Source organism: Delphinus delphis, chromosome 7 (assembly GCF_949987515.2).
Source record: "Delphinus delphis chromosome 7, mDelDel1.2, whole genome shotgun sequence".
Taxonomy (NCBI): domain Eukaryota; kingdom Metazoa; phylum Chordata; class Mammalia; order Artiodactyla; family Delphinidae; genus Delphinus; species Delphinus delphis.
This window is the reverse complement of record NC_082689.1, coordinates 6,827,439-6,847,815: the sequence shown is the minus strand read 5'-3', so window position 1 is coordinate 6,847,815 and position 20,377 is coordinate 6,827,439. Positions and strand designations below refer to the sequence as shown.

The window sequence follows — 20,377 nt, the reverse complement described above, 5'->3', positions numbered from 1 at the left end:
AGGGCCACTGCCATGTACGTTATAGAGCTCAGGGGTGGGAACAAGTAGAGACCCGTCAAAGGGGTTAATTCAGCGAGTGCTGGTGGGAAGTGCCCCGTTGTGGTCATTCGTGCTCAGGACACAGGGCGGTGCTCTCCGTGCAGGGCGAAGTGCACAGTTACCGCTATTTCAGCTGTAAATCAAGTTCCTAAGGAAATACACTGAAGCATTTATCATCAGTACTTACAGATGTGGGGATTGTGAATTCTCCTTTGTGCTTTTCTGCCCTTTCCAAATTTTCTATGGTAAGCATAATTTTATAGCTGGAAAAAAATTGTGATTTATACTTTTTTTTGTGAGGTTCTGTAATGTCTTACCTTTTTTACCTCTCAGGGTATGATTACTTTCTTGGCAGTGTTACTCTTTAGCAGAATTTCTGGTCAGTGAATATATCTCTTTAGCCCGTCTCGCGTGGACATGTGACAAGGGCATGTCCTCCTCATCTTAACGGTGTCGCTGCTGGGAGTGATTGCCCGGTGTGACCCATCTGTGATGAGGTGGCAGCAAGGGCCGTAGGTAGCTGTGTAGAGAAAACTGAGACCCACGTCCGTGCTTTGCTTTCCACCCCTAGGAGTCGAACCAAGAACATGATGTGGTACGGAGTCCTCGGCACCAGAGAGCTGCTGCACAGAACCTACAAGAACCTGGAGCAGAAGGTCCTGCTGGAGGTGAGCAGGCGGCCCCCTGCCGGCCCCTCTGCTGACCCGGTGGCCCCTCGGCCTTAGCCCAGGGCGGTGTGCTGGGGGGAGGGAGCCCCCAGCTGACGCCTGGATCTCTCTTCTCTCCTTTTACGCATTTCTACCACTCAGTGTGACGGGCGACCCATCCCACTGCCCAGTCTCCAGGGAATTGCTGTCCTCAACATTCCCAGCTATGCTGGAGGGACCAACTTCTGGGGGGGCACCAAGGAGGACGATGTACGTACGGGGGTGCTGGGCGGCGTGGGCCCGAGCCCAGGGAAGGGGATGGGGGCGGGGTCCCGAGAGGCGGCCCCTTCGGGAGCCATGGAGGAGCCTCCCGCTCTGGGGGTGCTCTGTCAGTGAGGCGGAGGGACGGGTGGAGCGGGGCCCCTGTGCCGGCAGCGGGGGCACAGCGGAGAGCACGGCAGGCAGGCCCCGCTCCCGCGGCCTCGACAAAGGGATGCCAGGCAGGACAGGCGTGGTCGCAGGCGTGGCTTGGAATCCGGGCCCGTATCTGGGAATACGGGCTCCTAGGAGGAGGGACACCTACACTGAGACCTGAGGGTGATGCGGGGTTGGACAGGTCAGGTGGGTATGGGGCAGGAGGAGGGAGCAGCGTATGTGAAGGCTTGGCGGCCAGGCAGGGCCAGGTGCGGACAGGAGGCTCGCTGGTGTGTGCGTGCTGGGCGGAGCACAGAGAGGTTAGAGCTCCCGTGGGGCCGTGTAAGCCAGGGAGGAGTTTGGAATTTATGCCGAGAACTCTGGGGGCATTGATAGGTTTTAACCAGGGGCCTGACTTCCTTCGTACATAGTAGCTAATAAAAACAGTTGACACCGGCTGCACACTGAGCGTGTGCCAGTCCTTCTCAGCACTGTGCCCGTTGACGGCCCTCATGAGAACCTGTGAGGAACGTACCTGTGTTAGCCCCGCTAACACAGGGAACCCGGGTAGAGAGACAGTAACTTGCCCAAGCTCCCACGCTAGTGAGTGGCAGGCCTGGGGTTTGATCTCAGGCAGCTGCTCTCAGGCTCTGACGTGGAGACCCGTCAGCAAGTGTTCACCCCATAGCTTCTCCTACTAGTGGGCCTGTCGGGCTCTTGCCAGTGCAGCGGCCCCCAGGTGAGAAGGATGCGCGTGGCGGGGGGCGTGTTCAGGGAAGCTGGGAGCAGAGGTCAGCTCTGACGCCGGCCCTTCCAGACCTTTGCAGCCCCGTCGTTCGATGACAAGATCTTGGAGGTGGTCGCGGTGTTTGGCAGCATGCAGATGGCCGTCTCCCGTGTCATAAAGCTGCAGCATCACCGCATCGCTCAGGTACCGGCCGTGGTCCTGGAGGCTGGAGGGGCCTGGGTGGAGCTGTGGCTCACACACGTTTGGGGCGGCAGGCCTGGCCCAGAGCCGCGCTCTCAGATATATGGGCCCCCGGAGTGCGGAGCCCAGGGGAGGAGGCGCTTTTCCAGGATCGCCCTGGCCTCCGCCTGGTCCAGAGCCTGCTCTCACCTGCCGTGTTTTGACAATTAAAAAATACTTTCGAAACTGGGGCTGGCTTGTACCCTCCCTGAGCTCCCTCCCTGACTCACTCTGTGGGTACCATCTGTGTCCTGCCCACCCCTGCTGAGGTGGGGTGAGATGAGACGGGCCTGGCTGACCTTGGGCCCTGGGCCTGCAGCTCTTAGAAGCCACAGCCTGAGTCTGGGAGCAGAGGCCGAGTGCGTGGCCTCGCCCGGCTGCTCGGAGGCCCGGCTAGCAGGTGGCAGGGTGGGTTCCCCATCCGGTACTTCTGGTAATGGGTTGGGAAGGGTGTGTCTGTCGGTGGGGTTGGGGAGGGCGATGTTCTCAGGCACAGAGATGGGGAGTTCATGCTCCCCTGAACCCCAGTCCTTTCTGTCCCCACCATGGGCTGCTTGAATTTCACAATTTTAATTCCTTGGCAGTATTTTTTGTTGAAAAGAGGAGCACTTGTTAGATGTTTGCTCTGTTCTGGGAGTGTCCTCACGTGCCCAGGGACCCAGCAGCTCTTGGTGGTCATGTGTCCCCGCCCTGGGCCTGGTGCTGGTGTCTGAGCACAGAGTTCCCCGCACTGCGATCACAGATGGCGGTGCTGGGTGCAGGGCAGTGGGAGCGGGGTGGGGCACACCCCCTGCGCTCCATGAGCTGCGCTCTAGGCGGGGATGCTCTGACCCCAGAGGCTGGGGGGGGGTGGGGTATGGTGTCACCCCAGGGGTCAGCCGGCCAGTGCAGGGGTGTGTAGGGCAGGACGGTGCCTGTGGTGCTGACAGCACTTGAAGGCTCCTGGGTGCAGCTCGGTGACGGCTGTGATGTTTGCTCAGTGCCGCACGGTGAAGATCTCCATCCTGGGGGATGAGGGCGTACCTGTGCAGGTGGACGGAGAGGCCTGGATCCAGCCGCCAGGGTACATTCGGATTATCCACAAGAACCGGGCACAGACGCTCACCAGGGATCGGGTAAGACAGACTGCCTGTGGCGCACATGTGCCCCTTCTAGGAGAAGACCTGGAGTTTTTAACGTTTTGTTCCAGGAATTTATTTTTTTTGAAGGTTAAGATTAAGTGAACAGGGCTCTAATTCCTAGAACTGCTCCCTCTCCCCCCAGCGTTAAAAAGAATGTCTCCCTTTCTAGCCGGTTATCCCTCTAGTGTCCCAGCAGTGATTATTGTTAGATGTGTGCTCGCAGGAGAGAGTGTAACACTGGCTTCCACGCCCTAGGCCTTTGAGAACACCCTGAAGTCCTGGGAGGACAAGCAGAAGTGTGAGCTGCCCCGCCCTCCATCTTTCTCTCTGCACCCGGAGATCCTGTCCGAGGAGGAAGCCAACCAGATGGACCAGTTTGGGCAGGCAGCGGGGGCCCTCATCCACAGGTGGGTGCCGCCTTCCCTCCGTGGTCCACTCCTCCGCGAGAGCGCCCGGGCCCCCTGACGTCACTGGGACGACCCAGATCCGTGGCTGGGCCGCAGGCGTTGAGATGCCCCTGCCGGATCTTATGTGCCGTCTGCCTCCTTCACGAGGGCTCGGCCTGAGTTTCTGCTAACCCCGGGCTTTGGTATTTTCACTGACGGTCTTCCAGGGATTACTCGGGGTTTATGCAGGTGGGAGCTTCACACCACAGGTGTTTTCAGAGGCAGCTCATAGGTTTTACAGCCTATCCCGGATCTCTGAGAATAGTACCCCTCCTGCCTCCTTTAGCCCCCAGAGAGCGGGTTTGCTCTTAAGAAGCAGACCTTGTAGTTGTTTTGAAAAAACAAAAGCCAACAGTCAAAGGCGTTTCCTTCTACTCTGGACCTTCCAGCACGGTGGTTGCCGCTCTGCCCACTGTCCATTCTCCCCGCCCCCTGCTGTGTCCACCCACCTGGCTCCAGCATGGCCCTTCTGCCTGGTGACCTCTTGGTGGCCACATCCGCTGACCCCCTTCAGCCGCTGTCTGGCGGTGTCTTTGCATTGTGCCTCCCCTCCCCCTGCTGGGAGCCGTGCGCAGGCCGGGGGCCCCTCCATGGCCGTCTAGCTTCTTCCTGGCTTTCTCCTCCTCTGCCTCCTGCTACTTACCCGCTCGCTGTTTTGCAAGGTGTAGGTCTCATTTTGGGCATTACCTCCTTGGCTGAGTTTCTAGAAAAGTTTGGGATTTTGTTGTCAGATTTCCCATTTAAGGCCTCCTCCGCCACCGGCCAGGAAACGATCGGCCGTCACGGGTCACCACGGGCAAGTTGTGGTCTTGTCGGCCCTCTGGGCCGAACCTGGGCTTGTGTTCCAGCGAGGCGACTCGCAGGCTGCTGCTCTTCGGTCTGATGAGCGCCGTGTCTCCCTCCAGCATCCGGGAAGCAGCGCGGTCCCACCGAGACGTGGAGCAGGAGCTCGCCCACGCCGTCAACGCCAGCTCCAAGGCCATGGACCGGGTGTACGGCAAGCCCAGGGCCGCAGAGGTGCCTGCGCTTTTCCGGCCTTTCTCCTGTGGGCCCCTTTCGCCCTCGGGACGTCTCCACGGTGTCTGTTCTGATTCCTCCCAGGGGCTGAGCTGCAGCTTCGTGCTGGAGATGGTGAATAACGTCAGAGCTCTGCGCAGCGAGACGGAGCTGTTGCTGGCGGGGAAGCTGGCCCTGGTGAGCTGGGGGGCCGCTTACTGTGCGCACGGAGGGCAGCCCGCCTCAGCCCAGGATCCCCGGCCTTGAGAATTCTAGGCCCCCCGTCGGAGGGGCCTCAGAGGCCATCTGAGCTGATGGTGTGGTGATGCTCAAGCCCTCTGGCCGCATCTCGCCACGTCATCTCCAGGGTGTCCGAGACTGGCGGACGGGACCTCCTGTATCGTAGACGGCGCTCTGCCCCAGACCCTCCAGGTGCGCGGCCACCGCCGTGGCCAGGCTGGCCAGCCTTTTCCCCGCGCCCAGAGTCGGCTGCCTTCCTCGCTCAGCCCTGCAACCTGGCTCATGAGTCAGCCCTGTGGAGGCGTGCGGCTGGAGTTCGATTGAACCACAGAAGCTAGCTCAGGGCAGACCTGAGAGAGCGCCTGGCCAACCTCCTTGTTTTAAAAAACGAGGAGGTGGGAGGTCAAGGAGGCGAAGTCACTAGAGAACTGCCCTAAGAGTCCAGTTCCACACTCTCATTCCAAAGTACTGCGCTGTCCTGACACGTACCAGCTGCTGCGTCCGTGGCCCCACCATGCTTCCTGCGCTCTGGTGCAGGCAGGCTGCTCCCCCGCTTCCGAGAGAGGGTCCCGAGGAAACCAGAGCAGGTGACCTGTCAGCCCTGCTGATGAGATTTTAGACAAGCTGGGTCTCCCCCATCATTTACGAGAGGAGAGTTTAATTCTCTCACCTGACACTACTTACGAGGGGAGGTTCTGAGTCTGGCCCTTCAGTGGCGTGGGACTCAGTTTCCTTGCAAGTTTTTAGAAAACTCTCTGAGAGCAGCCTAGCCCCTGGAGCAGACCTCATGTCTGGGCGGGGCTCTGCCATGGCCCCAGCTCCCTGCCGGTAACCAGCTGTGTCTCTTCCCTCCCTGCCTGGAGCAGCAGTTGGATCCCCCTCAGAAGGAACGGCTCACGGCTGCCCTCGTCGAGATGGACCAGCAGCTCAGGAAGCTGGCGGACACCCCCTGGCTGTGCCAGCCCGTGGAGCCTGGTGATGAAGAGGTATGTGGGTCACAGGGCTTCAGCGCGGCGTCCCTGGACACAGTGGCGCTCCCTTCAGTGCCTGAACTCACGTGCTCTGTGCAGCTTTGGGATTAAGATGGTGTTGGTCCTGCAGCCCCTGATCTGGCCTCCCACACTTCTCTTTTAAGATGCCTTCAAGGCACAGAGATGAACTTCGGCAGGTAGGAAGGAATTGGGAATTGCTGTTAAGAATGACCCTGGTGACTGGGGCACAAGTTGCCCTCGGCAGCAGAACTGCGGGGCTGTCCAGGACATAGGTGGAAAGAAGGCTGAGCCCAGCCCCACTATTTGCCCCCAGTGTGGAGGCACATCAGTTGGCTAAACAGCAACTTCTTGGGAGTTTGTTGTTGACAGGGGCAGAGTTGCTGTGTTCAAATCACAGTCATGCTTTTCTGTTGTGCGTATTTAGAGATGCCAGCTTGCACAGGTCTTATAGCTGGGACAATAGATGGGACCCTGGGCATATGTGCCCTGGGGGTAGTGTCTCCTGAAGCAGGAGAGGCAGGAAGAAGGCCCTGGAGAGGTGCTTGTTGTTGAGTGGTTGGTTTTTGCGGGCAGCATCTGGAGAGGGGCAAACCCTAGATGGCCTTCCTCTCAGGGGTGGAACAGAGGTGGGCCAGGAGAAAAGTTCACCAGGTAAAGAACTGCTAGACACGTTAGGCGCCCCTGCTGCTGGCTCGATTGTTAGGACCCATGGGCAGCAGTAGGGCGAGGGGACGGGGGGCCAGCAGTCCAGAGCTCTTCTTGAACATGCGGCGTTTGTTGACAAATGTGCACCCCACCTGGAAAACTGACTCAGAGGCCTTCCAGCCAAGAAACAAAACTCAGCAACTGAAGAATGAGGACATTTTGGTTCAGAGGGCCAGGCCAGGCTCATCAAAATTTGTAGCTAATTATAAATATAGAAATTTCATTTAAAGAAGATTACTAAAACAATACGTAAAATATTCAACAAATGTAGCAGTAACCTAGGCCTGTGATTCCAGATTATGTTGTCAAAGCCTGTGAAGTGTGGGCAGTGCAGTGGGGAGACAGGGAAGAGGACATGGATGGGAGTGAGGGCACATTAAGTCCCTCCTCTTACGGTGGAGGAAGGTTCATGAAAGTTGTTGACTTTGATAATTAGAGAAAGGTAGTCAATTATGTTTTAAAAACTTAAATGTAGTTTTAAAGGTAGCTTTTAGTAAAATTGAAAAGGTGTATGTCTTTTTGAATCACCACAAAAGACACAAGCAAAGTGTAGTCTGTATCATAAAAGAAAATAAAAGAAGTAGTAAAGATGGAGCTAACAGCATAAAAATAAGAAAATAGGAAATAATATAACTGCTCCTCTTAAAAGCAAATTATTCTTAGATTATGCTAAAAAAAAAAAGAAATCTAACCAAATACTAGTCACAGGAGCCCAGTTTTCTCTTCCATACCCTCAATAAAAAATTGTGACCCAGAAAGATTAAAAATAAAACAATTTCAAGAAAACACAATAAAAAATCCAAAGTAACAATGTAAAAATAGAATTGCATACCTAAGGCAGTAAATGATAGAGGATCACTTTATATTGGTAAAAGATAATAACCATATCATTATACTATATATTGTATAATTCTGAGATAAACTTATGATGGTTATAATGATAAAATCTTGTCCTAATATAGCATTTAAATGAGTTGTATTTCCCAATATGTGAGATTTTTTTCTAGTAAGTTTTTTGTTACTGATTTTTAACTTAATCTCACTGTGTTCAAAGGCAGTTGTTTGTATGTTACCAGTCCTTTGAAATCTGTTGAAACTTACTTTATGGCCCAAAAGGTGGTCAGTTTTTATAAATGTACCTTATATCCAGTTGTAATTATTTACGTCATTAAGTCCTTACTTTGTTTTTTATTTTTGTGTCTTCTTGATCTGTCAGTTACTGTTGAACTCTCTGACCTGTGAATGTAGATGTCTCAATTTATCCTTGTGGTTTTGTGTATATTTGCGGTTATGTTATTGGATGCATACAAGGTTCATCATTATATAAAGACCTTTATTAATTCTTTTTGCTTTCAAGTCCACTTGTTTGGTATATTCTTTTTCATACTTTCACTTTCACGCTTTATTTGGAGTGTCGCTCTTATAAATAGCATTGCTAAATTTGGGGGTTTTATTCGGTATAATACTCTGTGTTTTGATTGGAGAGTTCAGTCTATTTACATTTATTATGATTCTGATATTTAGATATATTTTTACCATATTTTATGCTTTCTGTTTGTCCCATTTTTTTTTTCTTTGCATTTCTCCTTTTCGATTGATGAGTCTCTCCCTCTTCCCACAGAATTCTGGTTGTCCCTCTACTAGTTTGGAAGTATGTACTCTTCTGTCTGTTCTTTTAGTGATGACCCCCCAGATTTTAATCTTTACATGCATAAAATATGTAAAGCTACAACTTCTTGAAATGATAGGAAGCGTCAGAATCCCAATTTTGTAGTGTGAGCTATCCCTATCAGTCCGTGATTAATCACATAAAACAAACTGTCACAACATCTGAACAAAGCAAGTTGATAGAATACTTATGTGTAGAATATATATACAAGTATATATCATGCTTCTCTATAGAGAGAATTTTATACTCTGCAAAGAGGGAAAATGCTTTCTTTTCTGTTGCCCATAGGACATTTTGAAAATCTGATCATTTTCTAAACTGGGACTACTACTGATGGTATGAAACTCTCTGTTATCGTTGTAGAAATTGAGAGGAAGCGTTTAGAAACTTTGAAGCACTTGAGAGGGAAACTTTATTTACGTTGAAAATAATAAATTTTTTTTATAAATTTGTTTATTCATTTATTTTTGGCCGCATTGTATCTTTGTTGCTGCACTTGGGCTTTCTCTGGTTGCAGCGAGCGGGGGCTGCTCTTTGTTGCAGTGCACGGGCTTCTCATCGGGGTGGCTTCTCTTGTTGCGGAGCATGGGCTCTAGGCACGCGCGGGCTTCAGTAGTTGTGGCACGCGGGCTCAGTAGTTGTGGCTCACGGGCTCTAGAGCGCAGGCTCAGTAGTTGTGGCGCACGGGCTTAGTTGCTCCGCGGCATGTGGGATCTTCCCAGACCAGGGCTTGAACCTGTGTCCCCTGTGTTGGCAGGCAGATTCTTAACCACTGCGCCACCAGGGAAGTCCCGATAAAAAAACTGAGGTTTGTATTTTGTATGCCTTTTGGGGGTTTCATTTTTCTAGTAATTTGTTTTACTTTCTTTCATTCAAGTACCAGTCCACTATGGAATGGGAATTTTTAACGCTGGTTCTTTTCCAGGGGTAGTTTGAGCAGCACAGCTCTAGACCACAAGGAAGCCTCAGATACTAACTCAGAACAGAAATTGTACCAGCTGTAAACCATGGCCCCTGTGCTCCCAGTGCGCTGCCCTGCGCAGGTGGGTCGCTTCTGCCTCCGTGCAGATTCTTCAGTGAAGACAGGGAGGGCCAGGATTTTCTTTAGTTCACGGGCAGGGTAGCAGCTGCTGCAGTGGGAGGCCCACAGCCTGGTGCCCAGTTGCATGGTGACCAAGCACCTCAGTTTATTTGGGACTGTCAGGTCTTAGTACTAAAAGCCCATGTCTCAGGGATTGTGTGGTTCTAAAGCTTTAAGCCTAAAAGTGTTTTCAGAACAACTATCACCAAATGCCATGCAGCCACCATGGAAACAAACACAGAGCACCACGAGTCCCCCCTGGATGGCTGACCTGAATGCTGCCTGCCTGGTGAACCCTCCAAGCCACGTCTAGAGTAGCCCTAGTTTCCAGGGTTCCTAGATGTGGGCTGCTGAGACGGAGCAGATGTTAGTTCTTGCAGTAGTAGGTGGGAAATAGTACCGATGGCACCTGAGGTTTAGTTGCAACACCAGAAACCTTCTGGAACCAGCTGGGGTGGTGTTACTGCAGGCATTCACCCGATGGGGCCTGAGGCCAGAAACCGAGGGCCAGGGGTCCCGGGAGTGAAGGGAAAACCACGCTGGCTCCTGGGCTCCTGGCTTCTCCAGCCAACTCCGCTGGTGCCTTCCAGCTCAGTGCTGCCACCCTCTGGGACTCCGGCTCGTCCCCCCGATGCAAGGCACCAGGAGGAGGTGAAGTGTGAAGGGCAAAGGGAACCTTGGAGGGGGAGGCACCATATTTCTACTGGCATAAAAATAGGAAAATCATTTATTTGAAAGGAAAAGAAGTGATAGGTCTTTGAGCTGGTTCTTTGAAAGGAAAGTAAAAAAAAAACCGTCTCCTCTGGCAGATGTAATGGGGGGGGAAATGAACAAAATGATAAGGGGGCTATAACAACAGATACAAGCATTAATCAAGTTACAGCATATACAAAGAAATGACAATGAATCTTACAATCTTGATGAAACTTGATTTTTTCAGAAAATATTTAAATTACACAAATTGAAACCTCAAGATATTTTAAAAGGAATAGTCACAGAACAACTTGAAAAAATAAATTTTACTTCCAAAGAGAAAATGTCAAGGAATACATAATTTCCATATATAAGAAAGTGTCAAAGCTGGAAAAAGATGGACATTGTCCCAGTTCATTTTTTTAAATTGTGGTAGAAAAACGCAATTTACCATCTTTGTCATTTTTAAGTGTATAGTTCAAGTAGTGTTGAGTATATTCACATTGTTAGGAAACATCTCCAGAACTTTAAACATTTGCTGTATGCGGGCCTCTCACTGTTGTGGTCTCTCCCGTTGCGGAGCACAGGCTCCGGATGCGCAGGCTCAGCGGCCATGGCTCACGGGCCCAGCCGCTCCACGGCATGTGGGATCTTCCCGGACCGGGGCACGAACCCGTGTCCCCTGCATCGGTAAGCAGACTCTCAACCACTGCGCCACCAGGGAAGCCCTAAACATTTCATTTTTAAAAAACCAGCACGTTGGATTCCAGACTTCAGTATTATCAGTAGATCCCCTGAAGTGATTTCTTTAAATCAAATAGTTGATGAAAGAAGTTCTTTATAACAGAATTCTAGCTGGAGTGTAGGATTAAAGCACCATTTTGCACCCCTGGGGACACGAGATTGATGGAATCAGCAGCTCTGGACCACACGGGGAGTGGGGAGGCAGGGAGACGCCCGTCGGAGCCAGAGCGCGAGTTGTCCCGCAGGGCAGACTCCTGGTCTCTCTACAGGTGGCCCCGAGGAGGAGAGACTGAGCCACAAGAGCTGGGTGTCCCCTGTGAACCCCGTCAGGGTCCTGATTCAAAGGTTTGCTCCAAAGGTTTATCCACACATATCCAGCTGTGAGGATAAACCTTTGGAGCAGTCGGGGAGGTCTGATACAAATGGATTCGTGAGAGCCAAATGAATTCTTGTTAGTGGTATCAGGTGTGACAGTGGCGCCATGAGTGTTTCAGAAGAGTATTCTTAGAGTCGCATATACTGAAGTACTTAGGGGCGGGGTAATTTGATGTCTGAAATCTGCCACATTCTACTAGTCTCCTCGTCCTACCAGTGGAAGGAAATATGCATAATGAAAAAGTTAGAAGTAAATTTAAAGCTCATGTTTGCATTGAAGAAAGAAATTGTAGAGTCAGGAATCGGATTTCGTGTGGGTTCTGGAGAGTACCTGCTCACACGTGGCCGCCCCTCCTGCAGGTGGCGCTGAGGAGTGAGGGGCGGCTCGTCTTGGGGCCGCAGAGCCCGTGGCTGTGCTGACCGCCTGGGAGCTGGAGTTCTTGCATGGAGCAGCTGTGCAAGAATGGGCGCTTGATGGTTTTGCCAAGAATAAGACATCTGTGAAAACAAGTTTCTTCAGTACTCACAGTCATTGACTAGAAAATGTCATTGTAAGAGGTCTTTTTCCACGAAGATGACCGTGCAGGGGCATGAGGAAGATGGAGGGTCACGACAGTCTGGGTGTGGACATGCTTAGTATTTCCAGGCTCTAGGTTGGGTACGATCCCAGTGAAAATGCCGGTGGAGTTTTTTCAGTGCGACCCGATGTCCCCGTCAGATCTGAAAGTGTGTCATAAAGCTGCGCAGTCCTAACTGTGCCGGTCACAGTGGGGATGTAGGTAGACAGGGCCCAGGGGCAGAATCCAGGCCGGCGGGGCCAGGAAGAAAGTGGCACACCTGAAAAACAAGGAAATTACGCTTTATTTGGGAATAGGTTTATACACATTATCAGAACAGGTACGTGTTTGTGTGTGCACAAAATGCTTTACTGGCGGAGACCCCTGCCCTAGCTTCTGTGAGAATCAGCAGAGAAGGTCCACAGACCCGTGGGGAAGGGGCAGCGATGGCTCTGCCGTGCCCTGGACTGCTCTGTGGGGAGGTGGCCACCGAGCAGGGACCCCGTCCCCGTGGTGTCCCTCTGACTCCCTTCCCTCCTTGATTCTGCCTCAAGGAACAGATCGCAAGGAAACAGTGCAAAGTGCAGGAAAAGCTTTATTTAGAAAGATACTCGTGATACTGATAGTCAAAGCGCGCCAGTGCAACGCTGGAAGAGTGGCTGATAACTTACCAATCTTGATATGGTCCTGATATTTAAATAATGTATAGAGAGCTTTCTAGTCACATGAGAAATAAACACTGTAAAATGAAAAAAAAAAGAATATGAAAATAGATACTTATCACTGTGAAACCGCTTTTTAAAGGCATTAAAAATCAGCAATAAACACAAGACTAAAGGTCAAGGAAAAGCCCCGGAATAAGAGTATCAGGAACGACGTGTCTTCCCAGCTCCGTGCCTGTCTGCTCGAGGGGTGGCTGAGGTCTCGGTGAGCCGGGGTCTGACGCTCACAGTTTCTCGTTTGCCACACAGAACGTGATGCTGGATCTTTCCAAGCGCAGCCGCAGTGGTAAATTCCGCCTGGTGACCAAGTTTAAGAAGGAGAAGAATAACAAGAACAGAGAAGCTCGCAGCAGCCTGGGAGCCCCGGGTACCTGCCCTCTGCTGTTCTCCTGGCCACCCGGGCTGTGTGGGGCCCAGGCTCTGCTTTCTCCCTGGCCTCGTGCCTGTCCCCGTCGTCCCGGGGCCACGGCCTCCGGTCATGCCCTGCGCCGACTCGTCTGGCTACAGAACTGCACCCCGGCTTTCCTGCTCCATGTGGGAGGCTCACTGGTGTCACGCCCTGCCCTGAACTTGTTCCTGGTGCAGATTCAGGGTGACAGACAGGCCACCGAGCCGCCTGCCTGCGCTAGATTGGGGCGCGAGGTGGGGAGGAGACAGCAGAGGTGACGAGACAGAGACACAGCTCACACTCCGGCCACACAGTGGCCCCCCTGTGCCTGCTTCCTCTGCGGGGCTGCTCGTCCCCCATTAATCAGTTCATTGATCAAGGCCCCTGCGCCGGGAACCTGGGCTGCCAGTGGCCCTGGGCCGTGAAATCAATAGAAAATGGCACTAAAGGATGTTTCTCCTCTGGGTCAGTAAACTGGGGCTTTAGAATCTCCATTCAAAGTGCGGCCCTGAGCACAGCTGCCCCCAGGCTCTCAGGTGCTGGGCGGCCCCAAGCCTGGATTGGGGGTGGCATTTGCTGCCAGTAAGGGTAGCTCCCTTTGATTTTTCTTCTTCGCATGTTTGTCCAGAAATTGGGTTTCTTTGAATGATGGTGGCTCTGACTCCATGGAATCTCTGCGTATGTTTCCCTTCCCGCTGTGGGCTGGAAGTGAAATGGACCCCTCTAGAAGGGAGAGGGAAGCTGACCTCAGCCGCAGTCAGACCCATGTGTCCCTCCTGGCACAGAAGGCTGCTGTTGACCTGGCAGGAACAGACACCAGCTTCTGCGGCAGCTCACGCCCCCGAGGGCGGGCAGCTCCCCTCCTCTTTCTGCACAGCCTGGGGCGGTACCTGGGGCTGGGTGGCGGGTGCCTGCCGCTGGGGTGTCTTGGGTGCCTGCTTGCTGGGGTGTCTCGGGCGCCTGCTTGCTGGGGTGTCTCGGGCGCCTGCTTGCTGGGGTATCTCGGGCGCCGCCTGCTGGGGCGTCTCGGGCGCGGGCCGCCGCCTGCTTCGCGCTGGGCTCTGGGCACTCATTGCACTCGTGCTTTTCCGTCTCTGACAGTTCACCTCTGGGGCACAGAGGAGGTTGCTGCCTGGCTGGAGCACCTCAGTCTCTGTGAGTATAAGGACATCTTCACGCGGCACGACATCCGGGGCTCAGAGCTCCTGCACCTGGAGCGGAGGGACCTCAAGGTACTTCCACAGCGTCTCCTGGGAAGGCGCACCTGCACTCCCCGCGGCTCCCCTGTCCCCTCCCTCTGACCTGGCCTTGTCCCAGTGTCAGCAGTCTCCTCACCGTTCTTCTCAGGCCTTTGTGCGTGACCCGGGGTGACGACCTGGGGGTGATGCGACCTGGGGGTGATGCGTGGCGGCTCCCAGATGTGATGTCTCTCCTGCTGGGGAGCCTCGCTCTCTTAGTCTAACTGGACAGTGGGCCATGTTAGCGTTAAAAACCCTTTGGGGAATGCAGCCCTCCGCTAGTCAAGCTGAAGTGTTCTCTGTGATGACAGCCATCCGGGTGAAGGGGACCCAGTGGACGGGGTTCCTTCCCCAGTTGGCCGCTTTCTGGCTCCCCCAGTGGCCCCGCTCGCCCATCTCCCTCCCCTCGAGAGGATGCGGGGCAGCCTGACCCGGGGCTCCCGGAGCTTGGCTCTCTGTGCCGCTCAGGCCGCGTCCCGTCCGGAGAGAGGCCGCCAAGGGCGTCGGGACGGTGGCGCCCTCGGGTCGCCTCGCTCGTCTGTGTTTTGCTCCGTGTGCCTTTGACGACTCCCGTCAGGGACCGGGACGTGGCGGGCGGCCGCGGGCTGCTGGTTTCGGGCGCCGTCTCCGGCCGCGTCCCCTGTTGTCGCTTTCACCCTCACTCGTGTTCGGACGCGGGTGGCAGCGCGCCGGGGCCTGAGCGCTGTCCTCTCCTTGCAGGACCTCGGCGTGACCAAGGTGGGCCACATGAAGAGGATCCTGTGTGGCATCAAGGAGCTGAGCCGCAGCACCCCTGCCGCCGAGGCCTAGCCTCCGCTCTCTGGGCCTGCGTCCCCCGCGCCTCCCGCGACTGAGCCGGCTCGGCGCCGCTCATGGTGCTACTCCCGCCGACCCGGCCCGGCGGCCTGGGCCCCGGGTCCCGACCCGCAACACAGCTACCTTCCAGCCGACGCCGCCTCCCGCCCTGTCCCGGGCCTGGGCCCCTCCGTGTGCCCTCAGCGGCGCAGCGCGGGTAACCGTCTCCCGCCCCTGCCGGCCCGCGCTGTGTCCCCGCGCGTCTGAGTGCCCTGGTGTGAGCGCGGCCTGGCTGCCTTCCGTCCCGCCGGTTCATTTTGACACGAAGGCGACGCTGGGTGCCCCTGAAGCCGAGCAGACGGTAGTTAGGGTCTGGGGCTGACGAGCTCGCGCCCCGACCGTCTTGGCCCCTCGTCCCTGGGCCGCGGGCGCGGGGTCCCCTCTGTGCCCAGGACGCCTGGCCTGTCGTCTCCCCGCCGACAGAGGCTGGTCCGTGTTTTCTGTGTGGAGGAGGCTTCCCGGGCTGCCGAGGGCGTCAGGGGCCGCCCAGAGTTTCTCACCCCGGGGCGGAGCCGCCAGGTCAGCGTCCCTCCGCGGGGACGAAGCTGAGCCGGAAACGGACCCGGCGGCACCCCGGTCCTCACCGCCTGGCACTTGGCCCTTTTCTCCGCTTCCGCCTCCCGGGGGCTGTGCGCCGCCGTCCCGAGGGGCCCGGGAGCGGGGGCGCTGTCGTCCCGAGGGGTCCATGGGGCGCGCGGGGGAGCATTGACCTGCCGCTCGCTTCGCACACGCTCTGCCGGCTCCCCGCCGGCCGCGCAGTCGGCCGCTGCCTCCGGCCGGCGGGGGCTCCCACTGGCGGGCCTCCCGGCGCTGAGCTCGGCCGAGGCCCTGCCCCAGGCCAGCTTGTCCCCGCGGGCGGGGTGGCCGCCACCCACCCAGCGGTAGTGTCACTCTCCGCGCCCCCGAGGTTCCCGCCCATCAGAGCCTCCGCTGCGGGTGGAGGGAGGTGGAGGAAACCCAGTCACAAGTCCCTGGGTTTCAAAGTAGAACAGGCTAGCCCGGCCCGCGGTGCCAGACGCCGTCTGCTCTGTTGCTTCGGGCCGGGGGCACCCTGGGCTCTGAGGCCTTCAGGCCGACGCACAGGCGGGGACTCGGCGGAGGAGGGCGCACGTGGGGTTTGGTGGCCGGTGCTACGGGGCCACCGTGGCCCTCAGCGCCCTCCCTTGGGAAAGCCTTAGGTTTAGGTCAAGCGTGGTGTTTAAAGGTAACGTGGTCAGTGATTAGAGCAACACTGTTTACGTGAAACCACTTTCTGAGGGTAGTGAGAGCGAGTGGAATAAGCACGAGCGTTGCGCGAGGCCGCGTTTGCAGGGCGGCGTCCCACGCGCATTGTGGTGCGTGTTGCTGCGCGTGGGGCTGCCCTCTGGGCCCCCGCCCCCGCCGTGAGGCTGGACGGCTGTCCCTCGGGGGTCCCCGGGGTCTCACGGTCCTGTCAGTGTAGAGGGAGGGAGGAGGGATCCCTGGAGTCTTGGAGAAAAGGTTTTGTGCCCTCTGGTGGGGCTTCCCCCATATTTATGATCTTAATTTATACAGCTCCCACCGTGGAAGCAAACGCCTCCTGTATCGCTATGTACATATCCACATCTGGAGTTGTAAATACGTTGTTCTGTGTATAAATAAAACAAGCCTGTTTTTGATCTTTCACTGTCGGGTTTCTTGTTATCGTTCCTTGCGCTTGGACGAAAGATGTCGTTGCCAAAAATCTTCCCGAACTGGGTTCAAGAATTACGTTTTTCAGCTGCTCTAAAAACAGGTTGAATTGGTGGTGGCTGAAAAGCAAAGTGGGATGAATGCCATTGTATTATTTAGGGTGTAGGTTCTAGGATCTATTGATTTAAAAATTCAGCGACCTTGGGGCCAGGTAGCACCAAGGTTCTCAGGCTTAATCACGTGCAGCTTCAGCCCAGCCTACTGAGGGCCGGGTCATTTTAGCTAATATCCTAACTTCCTAAGTCTTTTACATGTAACTGCAAACCGGAGCTCTACTTACCGCTCTGTTTAATCATAGTACCTTTATTACAAGGGAGCTGCCTCTCCAAGCTCAAGGTCACTTTAATCATCCCCCAGTTTCCTGGGGTGAGGGATGGGGGCTGGGATCACGGAGTCGAAAACCAGGCAGGGTACCATAGGGCTGTGTGGGCTTTGGATGTGTAGGTTGCCTCCCCAGCAGCTTTCTTCTCTCTCCTTTGCTTAGCAGAGCCCCATTTTTGTCCTGGTGTGCATGCTCCTCCCACCTGGCCATCCAGGATCAGGCCTCATGCTTACAGAATAACTGCCACTATTCCAGGGATCACATCCAAACATGACCACGTCCAGGCTAAGGTGTGGGTGTATAGGGGCGTTGTCTCTTCTGCGTCTCTTTTTAAGGAAACCTTTCAGAAAGTCTGGCTTCCACTGACCTCCCCTAATGTCTCATTGTCTAGAATTGTATCACACACTCATGACTAAACAAACGGGTGGGTGCAGAGGGAATGGGGCTATGCCAGTGATGGCTGATCACGGTGTTGCTGGTCTAACACATTTCTGTTATTTTATGCCAGGTGCCGGCTTAAGGACTTTACACATCCTAACTCACCTGTGTTCCTTAGCAAATCTTACGAGGTGGGTATCTGCACTTTACAGATGAGGACACAGGCTCAGAGAAGTTCATGACTTGTCCCAGCAGCACGTGGCAGGGACGGGAGTCACGGGGCAGTTGGGTACCGGAGATCACACCTCGAGGGCCATGCTGGTCCTGTGTCCCAGGCCTGACACCAACCCCAGCCCATGCTGGGGGAACGGCCTAAGTCACACACAGGCATCCTGGCCTGGGAGCCTGTGGTCCCTCTCACGCTGGGATGGCAACTGTGACCGTGCTGGCCGCCCAGCCCAGGTGCCGGCCTCGGAGCAGCGTCTGTTGCCACTTTTGATCACAAAAGCCTAATAAGCAGGTTGTAAAACTCGCAGAGGAAAACCCGCCAGCTGGGGACCTGAAGGCTTTCTTGCTCGCGCCGTGGACGGAAGCAGATCAACCAAAAAGCCTGCTGCGCTTTCCGGTAACTCATGTTGCCAGCTGGGCCCCACGCTGAGAACAAAATTGCCTGTGGTCCCAGGTCTCCAGGACGTGTGCCGCAGGAGGAAAGTGCCCCAGTGTGGCCGCCGCCAGGTGCACCCTCGGGGCCGGGCGGGCCTCCGCGGTGCCAGGCAGGGCCGTGTGCAGCGCCCATCACCATGGAGGCCATGACCGCTCGGGGTGGCCTCGACTTCCAGAAGAGCCGTTGTATCGTGGTCCCCACTCCCTCAGTACGCTGGTTCCAAGTCAAATCATTCATGTCATTGAGCTGCTGCTGGCCGAACCGCGAGGCGCTCCATCCGTCGGGCCCAACCCAGACCCCAGGCTGCAGGTAGGAGCTGGTGGGCCCGAGGGCCCAGCCCCTGGGCTGTGGGGGTTGGGGCTGCTGATAGGAAGGTGGGGGCCCCGCAGAGTGCCCCCCCCCCCGGGACTAGAGCCACCTTCTCCCCGGGGGAGAAGCTGCGGGCGCGTCAGGTCTGCTCAAGGCAGCCTGAGCCAGGATGCAGGCAGTGAGCTCCTGGTGGGCGCTGGAGACGTCTCTTCCTTTAACTAGCTCGTGTGTCGCTGTCATAGCTTCACCTTCCTCTCTGCAGTGCGGCGCCTTCCCAGAACGTACACACACCCACGGTGACCGGTCACGTCTTTTACTGACAGGGCAGGACTGAGCACGGAAGGTGTGGCTGCTGCCGTCTCCCGTCCAGCCGGGCTGAGGGGCCCAGGACTTGGCCCTTCACAACCAAGTCTGTCCCAGAGGGAAGCCAACCTCTCTGAGCCAGGATTCTGGATTATCAGGGACTTCTTGGGCCCCGCCTCCCCTTTTTGCCAGGAAAGTGTCACATTTGAGTAAATATGTTTTCTGAAACACAAGCACCCCTGCCAGTTCTATTTTCCTAGAAGGAAAAGAGAAACAGACCACTTCCAGTTTCTTCAAATACAATTATTACCACGAGTCTGAGTTTATTTAAAACCAAAACACAGTTCTGTTATTTTTACAGCAGTACTGAAGTGGTATTTCTACACATAAACCCCAGCGACTTAGCATCTGTAGTTCTCTTGGGAAAAAGGCCAGGACAACATGAAGCAGTCAGCGCACAGAGACGGGAGGTTACAAATTGAACAGTTTATTTTTTCTTTAACAAACTCTTACAGCTCTCTCCCTGGAGCCCCACTCCATCCCCAAACTGGAAGGAAGGAAGGAAGGAAAGAAGGAAAGAAGGAAGGAAGGAAGGAAGGAGGGGAGCAAGCCGACAAGCAGAGACCACCCGAGGCCCCGGCCGCTCACCGTGGACACCATGCAGCACCTCGACCCCTGCCTGTCGTGGTAGGTGATGCCCAGCAAGGCCGCCGGCTTCTCAGAAGCAAGGCTTTTCAGTTAGAACATTAATGTTTTATTACAGTGGAATGAAGGGGCACACCAAGGAGCCCTGTCAGTTACGGGAAAAGGGACAGAAGAGCCTCTACACAGAGGGGCAGTCAGGGAGCTTACACTTTGGCCTCGTCACTGCCCGCCAGGTGCGTCTGGAGAGTCTGGACCCCACGTGCGCGTCTCCTGAGACAGAGTTAGTGTTTGAGGCCGGAAGCACTCGCCAAAGCCCAACTTCTTAAAACACGACTGCTTCAATACAAATTAGTACGTAATTCGCGAGCCAACAATTTCAGACGCACACACAGAGACCAGAGTTTCTAGTGGTGGTGTTGACACTGTTTGGAAGGAGGGAGGACAGAGGAAGGAAGGGCAGGGCATTCGTTCCACTCAGTGGCAAGCTCTGCGGAAGAGCAGCACGGGCGCAGCAACATTCACGCAATTTCCTTAAGCCGGTGGTGCAGGCGGAGGCCTAGCCCACGTGTCATTTCCTTTCCATCCCTTACATTTAAGAGCTATTTTAATATCATCAGTGGTAAAAAGGCTGATGAAAAACTGTGAAATCAAGAAGATAACCATACCTAGCAAGAGAGTCGCTATAAAGCATCACTGAGGTATAAGAAAGTAAAGAATTTGTTTTTCCTGCTTCTGACTGAGTTAGCTTGAGAAAGTGAGTCACCCCAGTGTCCAAAACCACTCAGCTCAGTAACACAGACGCGACGTAGCTGTCATAAATACCACTTACATCTTTTAAATGGGAGAGCCAGCTATGCCGCATTAAGAAGACTCTTGGTTCACATTTTCTTTTTCCCATTTTAATCGAGGCTCCTCAGGACTGCCCCCTCAGCCCTTCCCAGGCTTGTCAGCCACGACCCTGCCTCCCCGTCAGGCTCCCAGAAGGAAGAGGCCCCGGTGAGAATGTTCTGACCACAGACAGCACGGGTCGGACGCCAGCTCATGCTGCCCCCTCCCCAGCGGCACCCGACCTCTGAGGATGCCCCGTCGGTCTCATCCCGGAAAGAGAGGTAACTAACGCTTCAGAACCTCTTCTAACTCAGACCAAAGGGGAAACG

The 20,377-nt window shown here is 54.9% G+C and overlaps 1 protein-coding gene and 1 long non-coding RNA gene across 7 annotated transcripts in view; both read left to right on the top strand.

Annotated features, from left to right (window-relative positions):
* Positions 1-16,533, top strand: part of DGKD (diacylglycerol kinase delta) — a 110,168-nt gene extending 93,635 nt beyond the window's left edge. For 2 of the 6 annotated variants that reach the window (XM_060015905.1, XM_060015909.1), the window contains 9 exons: positions 611-707; positions 849-956; positions 1,918-2,031; positions 3,048-3,182; positions 3,444-3,595; positions 4,540-4,651; positions 4,736-4,828; positions 5,737-5,856; positions 12,658-13,891. In XM_060015905.1, coding sequence (XP_059871888.1) covers positions 611-707; positions 849-956; positions 1,918-2,031; positions 3,048-3,182; positions 3,444-3,595; positions 4,540-4,651; positions 4,736-4,828; positions 5,737-5,856; positions 12,658-13,074 — 1,348 coding nt within the window. In that variant the 3' untranslated portion in view covers positions 13,075-13,891. The other 4 variants (XM_060015906.1, XM_060015907.1, XM_060015908.1 and 1 more) reach the window with 4 other exon arrangements.
* A 2,621-nt stretch (positions 16,534-19,154) lies between these two features.
* LOC132428291 (uncharacterized) lies at positions 19,155-20,239 on the top strand. Its single transcript, XR_009520097.1, has 3 exons — positions 19,155-19,262; positions 19,454-19,571; positions 20,129-20,239. It is a non-coding gene; the product is annotated as an uncharacterized lncRNA (long non-coding RNA).
* The last annotated feature ends 138 nt before the right edge of the window (positions 20,240-20,377 follow it).